General features: G+C 45.9%; 1 protein-coding gene across 6 annotated transcripts in view; it reads right to left on the bottom strand.

Annotated features, from left to right (window-relative positions):
• Nucleotides 1–22442, bottom strand: part of Fhod3 (formin homology 2 domain containing 3) — a 432679-nt gene that overhangs the window by 381039 nt on the left and 29198 nt on the right. For all 6 annotated transcript variants that reach the window (XM_017600804.3, XM_017600806.3, NM_001415720.1 and 3 more), the window contains exon 2: nt 8216–8322. In XM_017600804.3, the coding sequence (XP_017456293.1) occupies nt 8216–8322 (107 nt within the window). The remainder of the gene's footprint in view (nt 1–8215; nt 8323–22442) is intronic.

Below are 22442 nucleotides of genomic sequence, written 5' to 3'. Positions count from 1 at the left end.
CTTAACCGCTGAGCCATCTCTCCAGCCTGAGCAACAGACTCTTACACAAAAAGAGAAAGAATAGAGTTGTTTCAACTGACAGATTTAAAGATATCCTGGTGTGCAAACAAGGAAACCGTCCTCCAACCAGCACATGCCTGAGTGTGCCAATGTGGTCCTAGGCAAAGCAGGCAGACTGTCAGCTATGATGAAGCATGAAGAATGGAAGCCAGACCCTCAGGATGGCAGAGGGGAAAGGGAGAGGCAGCTTATGACCCTAGGGGCATGGTGGACTCACTCTGTGACCCTGCCTACTTGCCACAGCTCTCCTAGAGTTCTTGGAGGTTTACCAAGAAATCTCTGAAAGTTCTAGAAGGGCAGTGAAGACATTCACACACCCTCGGCTTAGGAACAAACAGTTCTCCCTGTTAGGAACATCATTGTCTTCAACTAAAGTGTGGCTTTGGAAGAAGCACACGTGGGAGAGTGAAGGAGGAAGGGGACACTCACCCTGCCAGACAATTCAGCCCGGCCATTGAGGGGTGTCACGTCAAAGACAACTGCCTCGTTAAGAAATGAAATGCATGGACTGTAGAGCCCGTTCCTTGTTCCTTGGTAACTCTCACTACACAGAGAGACTCTATCACTAATACCTTACGCAGATATGCATTTGTTACAACAGCTGAGCGGACAGTGAAGTCGATTTGTCTTATGCTGTTATGTCTGTTTCCAAGCTTCCCCCAACAGAGCAGCTGACCCTAAAACATCCATCCATGTTTGACCCTTCATCCCTTCAACGCTCCCTACCCACCTTCCCCCCAAACCCTGCCGTTCACTAATTTTTCAATCCTTGAGACAGACTCTCATTAGATAGCCCAGGCTGGTCTCAAACTCATGATCCTCCTGCCTCAACGTCCAAAGAGCTGGGATGACCCCAGTCACCACCTGACTACATTGATCTTTCTCCTAGCTTCACGGCCTTGGCTTTCTCAGAATGGCACATGGCTTGTGTCACACAGCACTTGGCTTTTTCAGACTTGACAAGATGGATTTGTCCCACTGTCTTTTCTACCCTGGCAACTTATCTCTACATATTCATCCTAGGGTCCCCCCATATTGTACACACCTATAAAACATCCTGGCTGCCTCAGAATACTGGAGATTTTAGGAATGCTCCTATGAACATCCTCATGCAGATTTTGTGTGGATGCCAGCCTGGACCTCGCCTGAGCATCTTAGTCCATTGCTAAGCAGACAACATATTTAACTTCTGAGGAGCCCTGAGATTGTCTTCCATTTGGCACTCCCCCTAGTAACGCAGAAATGTCACGTGCAGGCTCTATATCCATGCCTGCACCAGGCTTGGCCGGCACACGGGGTGTTTATGGTACCTCATGGCGACACGTGCTTCCCTGACAGTGCCTTCCCTATCTGCGTACTCCTTCCCTTAGCCTGTTGCGTCCCTGGGTTGTTTTCTTACTATTGAGTTTGAAAGTTCTTCCCGTATTGTAAACACACATCCTTTTACCGAATTTGTGTTTTAAAATCTTTTTCCTCCCAATCTATGGCTTTGCTTTCAGTCTCATTAATGTGCTCTTTTGTATGATAAATATAAAATGTAAACTCAAGCCAGTGTTATCCGGATGCCACATGCAGCAGTGCTCAGCTCTTGGCTGAGGTCCTAACGGGCCCAGAGGCTACCACCTGAGTTATCAGCTACAGCCACAACCTGGCCCTCTTCCCTGCTCTGTGCTGGCTTCAGGTGAAAGAGCTCCAGGCCATCCATCTCCCAGCTTCTCTGTGGCTTGAAGCTGGCTCCAGGCCCATCTCTCTCAGCCTGGCCTGCTCTCGCCACACCTCAGACAAACATGGGTAAGCACCTCTTGCTCTCTCATGTTCCCTCCCTCTCGGCATGGTCCCCTCTCTATGTGCTGTTCCTCCTGTCACAGGCCAATTGCGTAATTCTGTCCACCCCTATGCATACTAGCACCATTCAGCTCACACTCCTTTCTCACCTCCACACTGAGCCACATGGGACTGACATCTACTCCATGTTCCTCCCGCTGTCTGCCTCCTTCTGTCCGCCCCTGACCCCATGCACTCACAGCGAGGCTTCTGAGAATGTTCCTCCCACACAGGTCGTTTGTTACAATAGTTCAACCAATCACACAGTCGTAGTCTACACCAGCAGTTCTCAGCCTGTGGGTCATGACCCCTTTCACAGGAGTCACCTAAGATAATCATAAAACACAGATATTTATATTTCAATCCATAACAGCAAAACAGCAGTTATGACGTAACAGCAAAATAGTTTTATGGTTGGGCATCACCACAACGAGAGGAGCTGTGTTAAAGACTCACAGCATTAGGAAGGTTGAGAACCACTGGTCTACACTACAGCGGCTCAAATAGGGCGGCACATGGAACTCAGGTGAAGATACTTTTAAAAACTCACTTTGCCTGGGACCAACCCCGGACTCTGATTTCATGGGCTGAGGTGGGGTGTGCAAAGCACTCCAGGGGGTGGCATTTGTCTCTGAAACCGAGAGCCTACGTCAGAGGTTCCCTAACCAAACATCCAAACACTGGGACAGCTCATTTAAAAACAGAATTCCAGCCCTGACTGTAAACCTCTGAAGCTGGGATATGGAGACCAGGACATGTGAGACGCTTTCATCCAGTATATTCCGAGACACGCTGCCTAGAATAGCCCAGAGTTGGTGAGCAGGATCTCAGGGTCACCCCTTAGCCCTTACTGAAGTCACCTTAGCCGCCATCTTGCTTGAAGGCCTCTTGACACACAGCCAGGCAGATAGCGACGGTCTATACAATTCTGGGGTATTCGTGTCTAACTCTACAGTTACTGAAGATGAACTAAGGCTGCAGTGAACTCACACGATGAGGCATAGGTGAGCACTGCCAGCGGCAGCTTGCACTGGTGACACACTTTGATTTTAAATTAATTCTCATCACATTTAGAAACTTTTCACTGCCACCAGAATGCTCACGACCTCCACATGCCATATATGGCCATATAGGGTCACAAGAAATTGCTCTGAGCAGCTATACATAGCCATAGCTTCTGAACTGCCCATTTAGTGACTCATGACTCCAAATTCTGGCTATAATTTGTTGTTGTAAAAATATAAAAAATAAAAAGCTGTCTTTTATCCCCAACTAGGTCCGGCACCACAGTGCCCCAATATATCTGCTAGATATCTTAAGTCTCAGTCAGCAAAGCCTCTAACCCACTCTGCTCCATCCCATATCACACTGCCGAAGGCCTCTCTCTGAGCCTGGCAGCAATCTCTCTACCTATCTAGTTCCCAAGGCAGGTTTCCACGCCAGAAACATGCATCCCAATTCTGCAGCGGCCCAGTGTCTCTAGCTGCCGCACACTTTCTTACACTTAAATCACTACATGAAAGGACACACAACACAATAACCTTTGATCCAAATGATAAGATATAATTGCCCACCTAAACATACAAAGCCCTGTACACACCCATCCCTTAAGAACATTTATAACAACCTGTAAAGGTACAGCATAGAATCTTAACATCAGCTTCCATTGTCTCCCTGCTACTCTGTGTCTCCTCCTCCCTCCTCCTCTTCCCTCAAACTTTTCTCCTGTCCATCTTCCTTCTCGTCCAATGATAGGCCTCGTTCTATCCTGTACTGGTCCTCACCTGTATTTTACAAATTAAATGGGGAGAAAGTTCTGATGAAGTCGCCTGAGTCCTGAGTACATGACTAGGCAGCGGTCCTTGGGGCAGCAGAATTAGCTTCAAAATACAGATAACTCCAGAGCAAACCGCAACAATAATTGACAACAATTATGAGTTCAGTGCATGACTGTGGAGTGGTGGGAGCCAGTACAACCCAATGTTGATTGTACTACGTGTCTTTGTGAGGAACTGGAGGTGCAGAGAGGTAAAGCTACACACCATGGTTACGCCATGGTAACATTAATCATAAAGCCTATGTCCCTAACCATGGTACACAACCTCTGAGATGTCTCTCACTTCATGACCCGAGCTCCATACCTAGGATCCACATGGTGAAAGAAAAGAACCAACTTCCTAACCACTTGCCTTAGTGTGTTTCTCTGACATAAAACACTAACTTAGGAAGGAAAGGGTTTATTTCAGCTTACGCTTCTAGGTAACAGTCCATCCACCATCAGGGAAGTCAAGACAGGAACTGAAGCAGACTCTATGAAAGAATGCTGGTTACTGGCTTGTTTCTTCTGAACTACTCAGCTACTTCTTTATATAGTCCAGGCTCACCTGCCTAGGGAATGACACCGCCCACAATGGGCTGGGACCTCCTACATCAATTAACAATTAAGAAAATGCCCTCAGAGACACACCCACAGGCCAATCTGATGGAGCCAATTCCTCACTGAGGTTCCCTCTTCCCAGATGACCAGAATTTGTATAAAGTTGACAAAAACCAAGCAGCACAACCACTATGCTGCTTTCCTAGAGTTACAGAAAGCCCAGCAGAGCACCTGTTATACAGGGAGGAGTAGTATAGGTAACAGCATCTTTAGACCATAAATAAATTTTATAAATATCTTCAGTTTGTGAACATCTACCAGAAGAATTCTTGCCCAAGGTCACACAACAGCAGTGTCAGGAACAATCTAGGGCTCTAGGCCTGTTTCCAATGCACTGTGCTACACTTGCTAATTTCCCCGGCCTTGAGAGGCAACAGACCCTGCTTCGTTTTGTTTGTATAATAATTGCTTTGTCCTTCCTCTGTTGAAGGTCTCTCTCCTATTCTCTGGTTAGCTAGAGCCCAAGTGGTAATTCCAAACAAGTGAGTTAATTTTTAGTCTTGGCATAAAAGAGCAAAGCAATGGACAGGAACAAAGAAACAACTCCTCCAGCAAGGGAGGTCACTCCAAAAAACACCACAGAAACATGTCAGTTTCACAACCTTAACTTTTAGACCATCTTTCTATAATTTATGCAAAAATAACACTTCTTTAGCTATGTTTACACCTAAAAAGGGCAGATCTTAGCTAGAAAACATTATATTTTAATCCTTCATCATGAGAGATATGGATTTCAGTCACATAAACTTTGTCAAATGCCACATACCTAAGAGAGAACCCAGGAGAGATTCTAAGTGCAAGTGGCATGACAGATGGACACAGATGCCCCACCTGCATCGGGGACAGCCTCTGCCTGAAGCTACTTGTTAGTCAGCAACCAGGGACTTGCATGCACCTCAAGGCTCAGTGATAGAAATTCTCTTGTCAAGGGAACAATGTGATCCAGCTGTTCTGGGGCCACTATTCTGATGGCCTTCTGATCCCCAGACACAGGACAGACAAGAAGATGTGGCTGTTTTCATACTCTATCTTAGATATGTTACAAAGTCAAGGAATAGTCACTATGAAGAAAGACCATTTCAAAGACATACAAGCCTCAGAGGAAAATTTGGGACACATCTGTCGATGTGTTCCTACCCAGCCTGTTGTGGGCTATGAGCTCTGGACTGAAGTTTCCATGCATTGAGCCACTTTCTTGGTGTATTATCACTCATTTTTCTGCATTCCTTGCTGGTGAAAGGGGGAGGGTAGAGACAGAAATAGGAACTCGGATTATGTTGGTCAGACTTCATCACTATGACAAGTACCTGAGAAAACCTACTTAGGGAAGGAAAGATTTATTCCAGCCCATGGTTTCAGGGGTTCCATCCCATCATGGAGAAGACGGCCAAGCAAAGCACCTCCTATCATGGAGGACAAGAAGCAGACAGACAGAATGCCTGTGCCAGCAGTATTTCTCTTCCTTCCCCTTTTATTTCATCTCCCAATCTGCACTCATGAAGGTCTTCTTAATTTTCTCTGTAAGTGCACTTACAGACAGAGTAAGAGGTGTGCCTTAATAGTCCCTTAGGCAATCCTCAGTCCAAATAGCTTGACATTCAAGGTTCACTACCACAAGTCTCTGCCAACAGCATGGGTCTGTGGAGAGGTGAATACTCAGATGGGAAGGAAGAAGAAGCCAAGCACCAGGACCTACCCCAGGAAGAATGACTTATACTCTCCAGCCTTGTAGTGCCATCTGCAGAGACACCTGTAGCATGTGGATGCTGGTGCCACCCGAGAGATGCTGCAACATGATGGATGATGGCAGCAATGGTATCTTCTCTCCTCTGGTTCCCAGATGCAGTGTGGCTTGGCTTCCCCATTGAAGGAAATGGTGTAGACCAAGACTAGTGTCATTACATGAACCAACCTCATGTCACCACAGGCTCAGATGTCGTACTCTGTAGGACCTGAAGCATCTTTGCCAGGAGCTCCTGGGATAGCAAAGAGGGGCCAACTCTGGAATCGGTCCTACTGTGTACACACCTGACTCATCATTTGCTACTCCTGGCTCTACTACCTAGGTTGTGAAGTCTGGCCTTCAGTTGTCTTCGATGAAAAGTGAAGCCAACAAGATCCAATTACTACTAAATCCTCCAACTAACTATTCAAACGCAACTGTAAATGAGGGGCCCTGGTGTGTTCTCTTCCCTTCACTTTGTTCTAATATTGCTGACTTATACATTAGCACTTTTTTTCTTGCACTTCCACCTCCAAATCATTCAGGGTTTGAAAAAAAAAAAAAGATGAGGCAGGACTTGCTCTTTAAGCATTGCATCACTAGAGACATTTCTCAAGTTGACAATGATCTACTCACAACACTCATGGGGTCTGTTTGATCAGTGAGCCATGAAGGCATCCAATGAGACTGTCATTCTAGCCAGTATTCTGACATCTACAAAGGGATGCCATTGTCAGACATCGGCAAAAACTACTGCAGTGGAATTTACCCTGGATATACTGGTCCTGTAATCCTTTAATGTCCAGCTCTAAGACACTGATGAGGGCTGGTGATGTCATTCAGTGGGTAGAGTGCTTGTCTGACATGCACAGAGCCCTGGATTAGGTCTCCAGTGCCTAGATGGTGAAGGCAGGAAGATAGAAGATCGAGGTCACCCTCTGCTATATTGCAGGACTGGGGCCCAGCCTGGGCTCCATGAAAGCCTATCTGAAAGGTGGATGACAATCATGCTGATAGTCGGTTATGTTGCTGGAGAGACCCTCTTGCATGTGCACCCTGTGAAGAACACAGAGTTTACCCATATTCCATTGGATATATTCTAAGAACTTTGCTTGATCCTACAAGGCACCTTGACCTTTTTGATGACCATGGCTAGGGGACTCAATCTGTGGTTGTAAAGAGCTAGGTGCCAGGCATTCACTCAGACAGGCATAGTTTAAACAGAAGAGAAGAGGAACACTTAGAGGAACAATGATCTTAGACTATGAAGGCTACTCCAGTGGGAGCATCGAGACATATTGGAGCATCCGAGACCTACCTAAAGATCGCACAGGAAGGTGCTAAGGAGTCCCCACTCTGAACTCTGCATGAAAAAATCAACGCTCCCAGAAGGTGCCTGACTACACTCTTAGTTTGGCCAAGGGAGTGTCAGATAACTCTGAGGGGTCTCTGAACACCACATTACAACATCTGAGAATGACCTTGGAAGCCTTAGGAACACTGGGAAGGTAGAGGAGGAAGCAGCTGATACAATCAGAGCTATGCCTGGTTCAAGGTAGATAAGGGACAGGAAGAGAGGCAGCCCCATCAGATGGCTCTGTTAGCATCCCAGCTGATAACAAAGGCTGGTTATCAGTGTGTATATTCCAACAAAAGTTTCACTTTCTGTATACATCTCTGATTTATCATGAGTATTGCCCTATCCCTCAGTATAACAATTCTAAGTATTATGTAATCCAGATGTAGGCTAAGAAATAACATATTAGTTGAAATAATTAATAATTATTTTACCCACTCTAAGGAGCTAAGAAAGTATATACCACGATCTGCCAAGAAAATAAAATATCAACTAAATTATTGGAAACAATGGTTAAAATAGCTGTCAATCTACAAAAAATCTAGAGAATGTTGATTTGTTTTGCCCAGGTTAAAAATCTCTTAGAATGCTATGTGCTTAATTAACCCATCTCAAAAACTTCTCTTAAACCAGGCTACCTCCCAAGGAACAAAGTCTCTCAAGATAGAAAAAGATCTACAGTCACCAACAAGTCCTCGCATGATTCTGAGTGAGTGCCAAGGACGAGATGGTTTCTCCACAGCATCCTCAGACTCCAGCACACCTGCATTGGACCTAAGTCAGACCCGTGAGCAGAAACAATGGCTGTGCTTACCCTGTGTCATCCTGGAAGCCTTCCAGCTCATCCCGCTGTTCCGCCAGCGTGGCCTCCAGATCGAGGTAGGCACCATTGTGGGACAGCTGCAGGGTACAGTCATCGAGCTGGGAGAGAAAGGAGGAGTTAGTTCTAGCCATCTCTTCCCATGGGGATCAGGTACCCTCAGGTCACCTTAGGTTGCCCTCCAGTGTTTTTAAAAATCAAGTTTTACTCTACCTAGCCGGAGGAGGGGCCATAGCAGTGTAAGCATCCTGGATCCAACTTGGTACAAGTGGACAGAGGCGTCTGTCAGAGAGCTGGCATTGGCCCAAGTTGTAAAGATTCCGAAGTTACAGTCAGCATTATTTTGTTATATTTAGAGTGATTACTTATACTTAAAAATACAGGTAAACTATTTTGCCAAAGACTGTGGCTAATATGAGAAAATCAAGTATATATGTGTATATATATATATGTACATGTATATATATGTATATATATATATATATGTCATATTTACTTCTCGAAGTGTCAAGATGGTTCTTACTGTTCTAGCTGGTGAATCAAGACTCTAGTTCCAAAGTGCAGACGACTGTGGTAGCTCATGACTGAAATCCCAGCACAATAGAGGCAGAGGCGAGAGAAAAGAGAAGTACCGTGGTGATCACTGCTGCAGTCCTGGCCTCACAGCAGTTGGCTCTGTTTTAAATTTCTAGCTTATTTCCCAGCAGCCTCAACTGAACACCGATTCTTCCTTCATGGTCCCCAAAGCCTGCCAGGGATCTGCCTCAGCATGTGACAAGCCCCAAATAACAACAGGAAACCCCACCATCTTCCTGGCCAACAAGATCCTCAAGCCTCAGACTAACTGCCTGATCCCACCCCCACCCCCACATTCCAGACATCACTAACTACTACCATTTCCCGATCACCATCTTAACAAAATTATATATCTGACCCAGGCAGGGCACCAAAGAACACAGAAGGGCTTCCTTCCCTCAGAGATACAGTTTTACTGCATGAGCAGGACAGACAAGTAGACTGCAGATTAGAGTAAGACACAAATAAGAGCAACTGTCAGTCGAGGGAGGCTCTTCCTCCATTTATGCTCCAGTGACTGTCTTCAGAAGAGAAGCCAAAAACCCTCCATAACATTGCCCAAGTCTCCACCCAGAAGAAGGGTATCATTGCTCCCTAGCCAAATGTCACCACCTTGATCCCCTAATTAAAGGGTGAGAAAGCCCCTGTTCAATGGTGCTAGAAAGTCTCTCAACTGAAAAGAAAAGGTGGACATGGGCCTCTTAGTCCCTTAAAAGGAATATGTGGGGGGTGTGCCCAGAACAACCAGGGGATGAGGACCAAATTAGGTATTGACTGTCCTGGGATAGACTGCCTGAGGGCTGGTGCATAGAAGCTAAGATCCCAATGGAATCAACACACTGCCAGAGCCTTGCCATGATGCATACTCAACCTCACCATTACACCCAAAACTCAAGATTAATATTTAAACTACCACCATGTGAGCCAAGGCGAGTGGATAAAATGTGTTGGGGCTGCGATGACAGTAACATAGTGAACTCACCTAGAGAGTTCACAGTTTGAGGGTCAGCTTTCAGTCTCACTTTTACAAACTGGTAGAAGCCTGTATTGTTACTTTGTTCACTAATGTTATGAAAACACTTAACCTGAGGAAGAAACGGTTTGTGTCTTGTGGTTTAAGACGGGATACAGTCCATTATGCCTAGGAAGTTGTTGAATTAGGAGCAAGAAACAGCCAGTCACTGTGTTCACAGTCAACAAGCAGAGAGGTTTGAATGCTGGAGCTCAGCTCACCACCTCCTTTTTATTTGGTCTAAAACCCAAGCCTAGGGGATGGCGCCACCCACATTCAAAATGTTTTTCCCTTCTTCAGTTAAACCTCCCTGGAAACATCCTAGTAAACAAACTCAGAGCTATGTCTCCATGGTGATTCTAAATCATCAAGCTGACAACAAAGATTAACCATTTCCACCTCAGCAATAATTACTAAGTAACTTCCACAAAACAAATGTCCAAAGCCGATGTGTAGAGGCAATGAGGAGAGGCAAATTTCAAACTGGTTGTTATAAAAATTCAGGCAGAAACTCAAGCTTTCCTACCAAGGGACTCAGATACCTCCCTGCCAGTCTGAGTCCCTGGCCTCCATTCCTGCTTAGGGGTAAGCAACCTGATCCCCTGCCTTGGCCTCTCATGTCAAATGTCCTCCCAGATGACTTAAGGGTCCTGGAATTTCCTGACTCGGACAATTTTCATGTCAACCCTGCTCCCCCTGGCAGCATGTCCCCTGCACTCCTTTCTTGGCTGAAAGTTTGGTGGCCAGGACACTGTCGGGCACTTCGGGACATAAGACAAAGCAGAGAGCCATGTGGGAAGATAGCATTACAGGGCTATTATAGAAGGGTGGCGATTAGGAAATTTAGGGGCAGTGACAGTGGCGTGGCTGAGAGACTTCAGATCAGGTTGCAGCCTGTCAACCTGTGGCCAGGGTTCTGGCAGGGATCAAGCTACTCCAGAGGGAGTCAACCCCAGACCCACAATAAAGGTCCTTCTACATCTCCGATTGTGCCACTCCCCGCTCCCGCCCCAGTCAAAACATGCCATTTAAACAAGCAGCCCGAAGACAGCGAAAACCCTGCTCCTTATACAGACGCCGCACAAAGTGATTCTGGGGTCCTTTTGACTGCTCCGACAAAAAAAGAGTGTGCTAAAAAAGGGCAGGCTCACCATTCCGGAAAAACCTCAAACATCTGAAGTAAGGCTGATGTCACGTCTCGATTTATATATTCTTTCCTTTCCCTAAGCCAGTGAAGTGGTGTGTTTGCTGGGGTGGTTTAATGATTATCTGGGTTCTGGCAGCAAGTCTAGAGAAAGCCGAGTCTAGGCAATAAAGTTTCTGTGCAACCCTGAAATAGATTTGAACAGAACCCTTCTATAAATGCACATGAGGCTACCCTTTAAACTATTTTGGTAGTTGGGTAGAAGTGAGAAAATACAAGATGTAACAATAGACTTCAAAGTCTGAGGAAAGTCTCAAATGAGCATCACTCACTCGTGTCATTTGATGGGACCCTCCCGTGCTCACATCCACAGCTTCCCCATGTGATACCTACAACAGCCTAGAACCCACGCTGGCCTGTGTCTGCTCCTCATGGGTGATACCTGACACAGCTTAGCAACAACTACAGGCACTGGCTCCCAGGAGCTGTTCTCCCTTGCAGTTTCTGGAATTCTGCCACTGAGCAAGTCCAACCTAGACTGCCAAGCTGTGGATGATCCAACAGCTGACGACTGACACATGAGACAGTCCCAAGAGAAGTCAAGGAAACAAACCCAAGCCGGCACTTCCCAATAGAGCCTCAACCTTCTCAGTAATCCCATGGTTGTTAATTTGAATCAGTGTCCTCTCTCCATGATCGGTCACCACAGACCACCGGCAGCTGAGAGGTGAGGCAAATCTGACCTCCAGAGTTCTCAGAGGCTGCATGGGTAAAGGGTAAGAGGCTGTCCCCACAAGTTGGCCCCACCAACGACAAGTGCAGGCAGGGATGGCCACCACTTATCCAGCCCTGAGATGGAACGCAAAGCACATATCGAACCTTGACCCTCCCTAAGCCAAAATCCCTGCTGGGGACAAAGGACAAAGAGACAAGGAGTCTGAGACACCAAGGAATTAGGGAACGGTGATTCCAAAGCCCTCCCAGGGAAGTCAGAAAAACCAGGCGTGCAAAGCCCCCATCCCCAGAGTTCTACTGCTCCACCTTTGTCCTCTTACAAACTTCAAATTAAAAGATGACGGTACTGTGATTTGAATGTGAAACTTCAGTAGGCTCTCGTGCTTGAACACTTGGTCCCCAACTGGTGGCCCTATTTTCAGAGGCTGTGGATCCCTTAAGGGGTGAGTTCTACAGAACCAGGTCTGAAAAGCCCTTGTTTAAGTTACTGATCAGGGCTTTCCATGATCTTAAGACACACAGGCTACTACTGTTGCCCTTGGTTTCCACCCGCCCCCAGAGGTGGAAGTTAAGTCTCTTTAGCTAAAGATACCTTACAACTCAGACACAAGGCCCAGAGATCCCTGAACTAGAACTGACCTTAGCATCTCCCCAAGCACTAGCTTTTATGGTACCAGAAGTTAGCAAAGGAGGGGAATAACTAATAGTCCTACCCAGTTATGAAGCTCATGAACCACAATAATGATCGGTATGGCATAATAACTCAGAAGTGGCAATAGTGGTATACATACCTTGGTGGTAACCAGCAACTCTATAACAGGGCATCATGCCTAGTACAGGGAACCTAGCCAACTACTAGGTCTGGTGAAGATTAGTCATGGGTCCTGGAGGAGAACCTACCACCACCATTTCAATAACAGCATAATCCCTAAGTACAAATCCAAATATTTGTCCTTACACCCACAGGTAAGTGTAGTTCTCACCTCACATCAAGGAAACGTTTCTTTGCAACATAGAGAGACCATTACAGAAAACCACAACCAGTCAGAATGGGGCTTGTGGAGCCCAGTGTCAATGGCTGCATCTACAAAACCATCTGGCACCTAAGGGAACATTGCAGAAGAGTGGGTGGGAAGATTATAAGAGCCAGAGCATTATGGAATTTTCTGTGAGATTGTGTCTCCTAGTAACATCAGAACCTATACCCATAAATTCCCACCAACGTGACTGCCATAAATTCCTACCAACGTGACTGCCGAAACATGAGCTAAACTGGGAAAACAACAGTGGACATAATAAAGTGGATGAGGGGAAAACCATGAGGCCTCAGCCCTACACAAAGAACTAAAAGCAGAAAGGATGCTAAGCACAGAGAAAATAATCTTCCTCAGGGAAGAGCACACCAGTTGTTATCCAATGCCAGATACTCGGCTCCAAAAACACATATACAAGTAACATTATATACACAATTAATGAAAAAAAGAGGTCATACGTTTGAAGGAGAACAGGGAGGAATATACCAGAGGGCTTGGAGGAAGGAAAGGGACTGGAGAAAAAGGGGTGGGGTATAGCTAGAGGAAGTGAGTCACTATATATAGGATCCTGTCTCCAACCTCTCTGCCTCCTGATCTGCCTAGATGTGTGGAAGCTCCCACTGCTACAGCTAGCAGCTGTCCCCACTGCCTTGCTACCTCCACCATGATAGACTATACCCATAAAATAAATCTTTCTTCCCTCAAGTTACTTTAGCTAAGTATTTTATTACTATCACAGTGGTAAGAAAGTAACCTGTGTAAAGTATGATACATTCTAGCCATTGCAAGCCCAGGCCTCAGCTCTCAGATCCTAGGCTTCTCCCAGCTCAGAAACCAGGCACTGGGTGAGCCCTGGCCCTCTCCAGAGCTGAGTTCACCATAAGCCTTGTTAGTGTGCACCTCAAGCCAACCACGGCTCTAAGAGGGGCACAAAAGCAGTCAGTGCATTTCTGCTGGTCACCTAGAGCAGCAGAGACAAGAAGCTAGGCATAGATGATGAACAAAAAAGTTAGAGAAGACAGCTTCCCAACAAGCCATGCCACCCACATGTTCCTTTCACACTTCCTAATAAAACCAACTCAAAACACTGGCTCTGTCCTTCGGGTTTCTAGGGGTTATGCTCCCCAACAAGAACCATTGCAGTGAAATGAAGCGAGCGGAGGGGGAGAGGGTCCAGCTATGGTCTTGCCTGCTACTCACCATTTCCTAAGGGGCATAGCAAAGCCATGGTGTTCATTTCATTACCCTGCAAACTACACATCTTCCTAATGTGAATTTCCTATGTATGGTTGGCCTCCTATACCTGATGACATATATATATATTTATATACACATATATATGTATATATGTGTGTATATATGAGTGTGTGTATACATATATGTATGTATGTATATATACATATACATATATACATATATATGGGTGTGTGTATAGAGAGACACATACATGGGTGTGGGTGGGTGTGGGTGGGTGTATAAATATATATCTATATAGATATATGGGCTTGCCATATATGAGTTAAATATGGAAGTAGTACTCTACATTGGACAGTCTTTCACTCTTGTTGCCTAAATAATGCAGTGTAGTACTTATTGACATCATATTGTTGGTAGAGATGGCATACATTACACACACAGATGGGCATAGGTTATAAGCATACTATGTGTTTTTACCTAAACCATTTGAATAGCCACAGATTTGAGAATTCACATAGATCCCACTGCTGTGCCCCTTGTTCCCTGACTGATGGCAGTGCCATGCATTTCATAACAAAAATCATATCTATAAGGATAAAACTAAAACTATAAACATAGGGAACAACTGGTCAGTTTTCTTAAGAAACCAAGAAACTGGATTACTCAATATCAAAAGAAACCAGTGCTGCTGGTCAACCCCTACCAAAGGGCAACCCAAAGGCCCACGGAGTGTCTCTAGTGTAACTCCAACTCTGCCAGTCTAATAAATGACTTAGGGGAAAAGGTAAGGATACCTTTGAAGGTCCGGCCCCTGGAATTATGAAATATTATGAGTGTACTTGTTTCTAAAGTGGCTCGATTTTGCCTCCTCTGACACCTAGGTGAGCTGTTGGTGGTCAGCAACCCAAGCATGAGTGGCCTTCTTCTGAGCTGATTTGGAGGGTTTCCAAATTAAGTTCTAGATTTCCATTTAAGCTAAGAAGGGCACACAGCCTACCCACCAGCAATGCAAACCTCAGCCAGAACCCACAAGCAGACACAGGCGAGAGCTTCAGGAAATGGTACACAGGCAAAGAAAGCACTCGTTATCATTAAGTAGCCAAAGGTATATCAGGTTTTTTTAATAGAAAAAGCTAGAATGCATTGGCCTCCATGGGTGCCATGTCCTGTGTTCCACATCATTTATCTGAGTTGAAAAATAATTCTATCGCTGTTTCAGGAAAGATGGGCAAGGAAGGGAAGGCTATGAGGGTAAAAGTGGGAAGGTGAGGAAGCCTGGGTGACTAATACAGAAGTGTCTAATGCACAAGCAAAATGTCGAATTTTTTGACTGAGCAAATTAATAAATAGAAGCGCTACTCACCGACATGGGAAACGCCAGGTAAAAAGTATGTGGGACAGGGATAAAGTTAGTATTTCTCTTTCTGGCCTGCTTTTTCTATTATGTCTAAATAAATGGAGTCATTTGGGTTATTTAAGAAAAATCATACCCAAATTCTAGTCCTCTTTTCGCAGAACTAAATTTTAATTTTCTTTTTTTTTTTTTTTTTTTTTTTTGGTTCTTTTTTTTTTGGAGCTGGGGACCGAACCCAGGGCCTTGCGCTCGCTAGGCAAGCGCTCTACCGCTGAGCCAAATCCCCAACCCCCTAAATTTTTTTTTTAATTTTTTTTTATTTTTTTTCGGAGCTGGGGACCGAACCCAACCTAAATTTTAATTTTAATTATATTCTTTTTCTCCATTTCTTTTTCACTCACTTTGTGAGTGTGTGTGTGTGTGTGTGTGTGTGGTGTAGTGTGATGTGTGTGTGTGTGGTATAGTGTGATGTATGTGTGTGTGGTGTGTATGTGTGGTATGTGGTATAGTGTGATGTGTGTGTGTGGTGTGTGGTGTGTGGTGTAGTATTGTGTGGTGTGGTGTGGTGTGTGTGTATGTGTGTGTGTGTGTGGTGTGTGTATGTGGTATGTGGTGTGTGGTGTAGTATTGTGTGGTGTGTGGTGTGTGGCGTAGTATTGTGTGGTGTGTGGTGTGTGGTGTAGTGTGGTGTGTGGTGTGTGTGTGTGGTATGTGGTGTGTGGTGTAGTATTGTGTGATGTGGTGTGGTGTGTGTGTGTATGTGTGTGTGTGTGGTGTGTGTGTGTGGTATGTGGTGTAGTGTGATGTGTGTGTATGTGGTATGTGGTGTGTGGTGTAGTATTGTGTGGTGTGTGGTGTAGTGTGGTGTGGTGTGTGTGTTTTATGTGTGGTGTAGTGTGATATGTTTGTGTATGGCATGCGAACTCCAAGACCCTTCAACCAGGGTCTCCACCATCTACTTTCAGTGGTTCTCAAACTCCAATGCGTACAATAGCCTCCTGGAACATTGGGTCACACCCGAACATTCAGATTCTGTGGGTCTAGGCATCTGGATCCCAGGGATCTGTATAACTCCTACCATTACCCAGTGACTAGATACACTGTGACTAGGAACCTTAAGGGTCATTCACTCTGAGACAGAAGAGAGATAATACTGTTAAACTCCTTGGGGGACGTAAGCCAAGAGCAAACTCTGAACCCCTAATTGCTTCAGAACTTGTTCCTCTTCTCCCAGTCCTTGGCTCTTCTTTCTATACGACCGTGTAGCCTAGTAGGTTCTTCCTAATGAGCAAGTGTGTCCCTAGGGCCAACTGTGGGTACCAGGCTAACACCCCAGCAAAGATGCACTAAGATCTCTGGAAACAGCACAAAAGAGCCCAACACTCCAGCTCCACCTGGTAGCCATGACTGGGCCAAGGAACAGAAGCCTCACCTCACAGAAAGTACAGCTGGCTGCCACTGTGAACTTCAAGGAAATGCTTTCAATAATTCTAGAGGGTGAGCTGCCTGCTAGCCAGGAAGCCTGAACACAGGAGCCAATCAGAGCATCCCCAGAAGAAAAGAAAAAACGGTCTCTGTTCATTGTCACAGCTGTAAAACAACAGAAGCTGGCAGATGTCACAATACCCTTGAACAGCTCCCTGCCCTGCCTGGTGTGGCCAGCCTGACTGTTTACAATAGTTTCCTTTAGTTGCCAATAGTTAAGAATAAAGACAACATAAGTTAAACACCAGGTTCCCGTTCTCAGGAAGAACAGAGCAATGTTGAACCCCTGCAGCTTCCTCTCCCTGTGCTAAGCTTCCACACTTCCTTTGGTACACACACTATCCACATCTCCAGGCCACCTGCCCGCCTGGCTCCTGTATGCTATAAGTCAGGACCATGGCTCAGCTCTCTATACAGACATTATGACTGGATGCAGTCTCTCCGTTTCTTTTCAGCTGTTTGTAACACTATATGCTGTATACACTCAGTCCTTCTCGAGCACCAAGCAAGTTCCACATCAGCAGCATGAAGTCAACCATGTCCTTAACTCTATTCGCTTAGTAACTTATTAACCACATGACCAGACAGCCCTGGCTCAGTGATGAGTGAAAATCCCCCCAAACACCTCTGCACAGCTCTGTCCTGGTTCCTGTAAGGTGTGCTTGCTATCGTGAGATCCTAAGTGCTTAGGTCAGCAAGCACCTGCCCTCTCTCATTAACACCTCCACAGCAAGCAGCTTTGTGGTAACTGTGCTAACTGCTCTGTTTATAGGACCCTGCTTCCCACTGATGCCTTCCCCAGTGTAGATCATGAAGTAAAGGACTGGGAAGAGTTTCCATCACGTTCCCCTGTAATCTCTGCCATAATGTTTTCAATACAGTTAAACACCTATAGGCATCATGTACCTATAAATGGCAAATTGTACATGTTTAACTGGGAGACAACAAAGGGGGAGGGGGAGGGGAGGGAGAAAGGGGAGGGGTAAGAGGGAGGAGAGGGAGGGAAGGGAAGAGAATGAAAAGGGGAGGGAAGAGAAGAGAAAAAGAAAGGAAGGGAATAGAGGAGATGGGAGAAAGCATACACTACCTGCTCAAAAGCAAAATGTCCATCTCTGAGAAAGTCTCCTACAGCTTCAGGAGACCCATACAGCCCATCCAAAAAGGCACTGCTAAAGTAAACCCCCTCTCCTCACAATGCCATAATGCCCCCAAGTTAATGCTACCTCAAAAAAGAAAAAGAGAAGCCCAAACACATTGTCCTCTGTAATTTGTGTCTCAGACGTGGCTGGGGAGAAAATATGGGCTCTTCTTGGGGGTTGATTTGTGTTGTACGGCAGCTGTGAGAGTGGTTGTGGCCACAGCCATGTCTGAGGTATTTAGGGGTCACACTCACTAACTACTGTGTGCAACTCTGTAGCTGAGGGGAAAGCTCTTGGTCTGTAACTCTAGAATAAAGTCTTGAGTTAGAACAATGAGTGTCTGAGGAGTCTGACCACGGACAGATAATAAAATAATTGAACTTAAGATTGATGAGTACTAAGTTTTAAGAATTAATGAGATTTTGTAACTTGGGTTTTTGTTTATATTACTGCATAAACACACACACACACACACACACACACACACACACACACACAAATGATGTGATGGAAGCCTGTGGAGGTTAGAGGATAGCTATGTGAAGTCTTTTCTCTCTTTCTACCTTCGTGTAGGTTCCAAAAATCAAACCCAGGTAGACAGGCTCCTTTATCCACTGAGCCATCTCACCTGCCCAAAATCAAAGTTCTAAGTACAATATGTTTTACTGTGAAGTTTGAATCTGAAGATTATCCTCAGTCATCGTATTGCACTCAGAAAGACTTGACAGTTAAAATATAGGCTGCCTTGCTGGCTAGCTGGTTGGTTCGTTGGTTGGTTGGTTTTGTTTGTTTGGGTTTCAGTTTGGGTTTGGGTTTTGGAATGGAACAGGGTCTCTCTCTGTAGTCCTAGCTGTCCTAGAGCAAGATATGATAAGGCCAGCCCTTATCATGCACAAGCAGCTCCTCGTGGTTGGATCCCAGCAGTCTTATCTTTGGGGGACAATAGTAAAAGGGAGAAGAGAGAGTTTTCAGTATAGAAACCCTTTTGTCTTTGCAAGGGTGGAGGCTCATACCAGCACCCTCAGCATTCCAGAACCTGAGGCAGGAGGATTGGGAGTCTGAGGCCAGCTTGGGCTACATAGTGAGGCTTTATATTAATTATGTGTCTTGTTGCTGCAACAAAATACCTACAAAAACAACTTGAGAAAGGAAGGGTTCGTTTTGGCTGATAAGTTAAAAAAGGCGTATTATTATAGTGGGGAAGGCACTGGCAGGAACTCGAAGCAGCTTGTCACGTTGTACCCGCACTGGGGACGTAGAGGGGAATGAATGCTGGTGCTCAGTTCGATGTCCCCTTCTTAATCAGTGGGAATCCCCAACCCATGGAGGGGTGACTCCCACATTCACCTCAATTAATCCAATCAAGATGCTCCCTCACAGACGCAGAGGTCTGTTTCCTAGCTGATCCTAGATCTCGACAAGTTGACAACATTAACTATCACAAACCCCATCTACATACATTTTTCAAAGCCTAAATCAGAATTCTCCTCAGGTCCTTCCCAGAGGCAGTTCAAATGGCATTGGTTATAGTCAGCGGATCTTTGTGACAAGACGGGACTTTCTGATTCAGAACGAAGGTGAAAGAAGTTGGTTCTAGAAAGCACTTCAGACCAGCCATCTCCAGGGAGGGCCATGCACGAGCCAGCTGCCTGCTGGTTTCCCTCCTTCACCCAAGTGAGTTTCTAGCAGCTGCCCAGCCACCAGGTTTCAGGCGGAGAATAATCATTCCCAGATGTTGAAGAAAAATGCTCTGACCAAGCAGGCACCCCAGCTCGAGATGTATGTGGTCAGTTGGATATTCTCTATGTCCCCTAAGGTTGCCACAACACTCAGGCTGCTCTCCCAGTGAGAAGCCTGATCCTTCACAGATTGGCTCTCATGTCATTTCTTACATGCTCAGACAAGGCAATGCTGCACTGGGTGAGAGCTGTGCAGCCATTGGATCTGCCATTCCAACCACCTAGAGCCACCATGATCCAGTAACCAGCTTGCCAGAAACACAGAAGCATCCACATTCCTGTACCCCTAAAACTGGGTGGGGCTGGACATGTCTCCTCCAATGGGTCTCTGGGCTCTTATCAACGAGGAAATCCCTCTACCTCAGACATGGTTGACAGGCCGCAAACCTCAAGGTGACGACCCCCAAGCTCTGAGCTGTTTCCACCAGGCAACTACCGTGAGGATCGGGAGCCAGGTCTGAGGCTGCAGCACCAGGATCCATGAGAACAGGCCTCAGGGACACCTTGGAAAGCCAGACGTGTGGAGACTGGGTGCTGGACTAAAGGTGGTCATGGAAGACTTCAGAACACCTTGTCCATGCCGCTGAGCACAGTGGTCAGCACCGATGGCCTAGATACTGATTGCTTATGGCCCAGACGCTGTCTCTGCTCAACTTGGGCGCTTTTCTACCTAGGGCTTTCTACCACACACAGTCTAGTGAATAAATATTACTAAAATATGTGGTCAAGAACCAGAATGATGGCGCCATGAGAAAAGGCAGCGTCATTCAATCCTGGCAACCTGGGTCCAATCCACAGAACCCGTGTGAAGTTGACACTAACTTTACAAAGTTGTCGTGACTTCCAAAAGTGGGGGGGAGGGGTATGCATACACACATGTGTACATAAGTAACGTAAATAAATGTTTTAAACAATAAACCTTAATAAATTCAGAGAAGCGTGATTTTTGCAGGTGGCAGGAATTACATTCAACCCCAGTGCAATGCTCACTGTGATCCATTAGCAGGACAGAACCTACACATTGGGGGATTTTGTTTGTTTGTTTGTTTAGGTGTTTGTTTTGTTGTTGATTTTGATTTGTTATTTTGCTTTTGGGATAGAGTTTTGCAATCTGGTAAAAGCTGAGTGTGCCCAAACCTTGTGAGACTCAGAACTGAGAACGTAGGAGTGGGACCAGCTCCCTATCTAAGTCTACCTGCTCTGAAACAGGTAACCATGACAGCCCAGGGAGAGGACCATGGCAATCAGTCATGTAGCATAAAAACCAGGAGTTCTCCATGCTAATGAGGTCTCTAGATCGGCCCTGAGTGATTAGCCAATGAGCTTCCTTCCTGAGCATTCCTTCCCACAATAGGTATTTAATCCCTGGTTCACCTTAGTAAAGTATATGCATTCACATCCACCATCAATAAAGCAGTTTGAATGAGCAAGGACCATCTCTTCATCAAGGATTGCTGAGGGGGAGGTCTTCATCATAAAGAACTGTTTGTAAATCTCCTGCCTTCTCTCTCCCAGACCCTCCATATTCTTGGCACTCACTTGGAACCAAACTGAGTTCCGCCCCCATCCAGGGTTCTGCCTCCCCCTTCCTGCCTGGCCTGTGAACTCCCTGAGGGGATGTGCAGACCGGGGACCTCAGTTCCTAAATGGTACTCCAGCAGTACCTGGGTACACAGGAGAATGGAAACCACAGCAACTGTCCCAGACCCCAGTGTTTCCCACTCTGGAAAAACAAGGACTGAGGACCCCCCCCCATTACAGACTGCGTTCTGCCTCCCCTGAGCAGGATGTCAGCCACACTCCAGGTACCTCAGCAGCGAGGCAGGATGAAGCAAGACCAGCCTCTAGCTCTGGGCTTGAGCCACCAAGCCCTGCTGGGATTTTGTGTGTCCAATAAGCCCTGAGTGATGTCAAGGGTGAGCTGCACAACAGAGGTGGGCGACATAAACATTCATGTCCGCCATGGCGTAGGGAAGGACAACATAGGACAGACAACCCCACCATAGAAGGAAGTGACGTTTGAAGTGGCTGGGAAGAAGGCTCATGGTTTAAAGGCTATCTGGATAAAGCCTTGGAGGCTAAAGAAACAAAGAACAAAGTAAGTTTGAGCTGGGCTGTGATGACTACGGTGCCATCCAGTTTGGCATTTCTGCAAAGAAGCTCTTCTCAGACTGGAGGCTGCATACACTGCTGAAGGGCTGCTCCAGCCCAAGTTTCTGCAAATCTAGCAAACGTTTCTGCCATGTAGACTACATTACCTCCAAAACAAGGCCTGGGCTCTTTCTAACCCTAGGAGCCTTGGGTTCCCTCAACCCTGGGTGACTGCAAAGCAGGTTCTTCAACCCACCCGTGATTCTACCATCAACATACAATCTCTCTGTAGACATCAGTGTGACCAAGACAGCAGAGCCTTGTCAAAGGAAGAGAGTCTCCGTGATGGTGTAGTTGGAGACAGTTGGCCCAGAAACCAAGAACAGAGTCTCGAATCCTCCTCTGGAAAATGCTACGCTGGCTTTTCAATTACTATTTTTTTATTTGTATCTGAGAGACAGGGCCTTACTCTATAGCCCATGCTGGCCTAGGAATTAATATGTAGTCCAGGCTCATCTCAAACTTACCTTCCTCCAGCTTAAGCCTGTTGAGGGCTAGGAGGACAGGGGTACACCGCTATGAAGACTCAAATCTTTTCTTTTAACAATTACTAACAATGAGTATTTTACGACCCGTTTCTATAAAATACCAACAGAGAAAATTATACATTGTTTTTATAGTGCCTTATCTATTTTCCAAAAATAAAGGAAGTATT

This window comes from Rattus norvegicus, chromosome 18 (assembly GCF_036323735.1).
Source record: "Rattus norvegicus strain BN/NHsdMcwi chromosome 18, GRCr8, whole genome shotgun sequence".
Taxonomy (NCBI): domain Eukaryota; kingdom Metazoa; phylum Chordata; class Mammalia; order Rodentia; family Muridae; genus Rattus; species Rattus norvegicus.
This window is presented reverse-complemented; position numbering and strand designations above follow the sequence as displayed.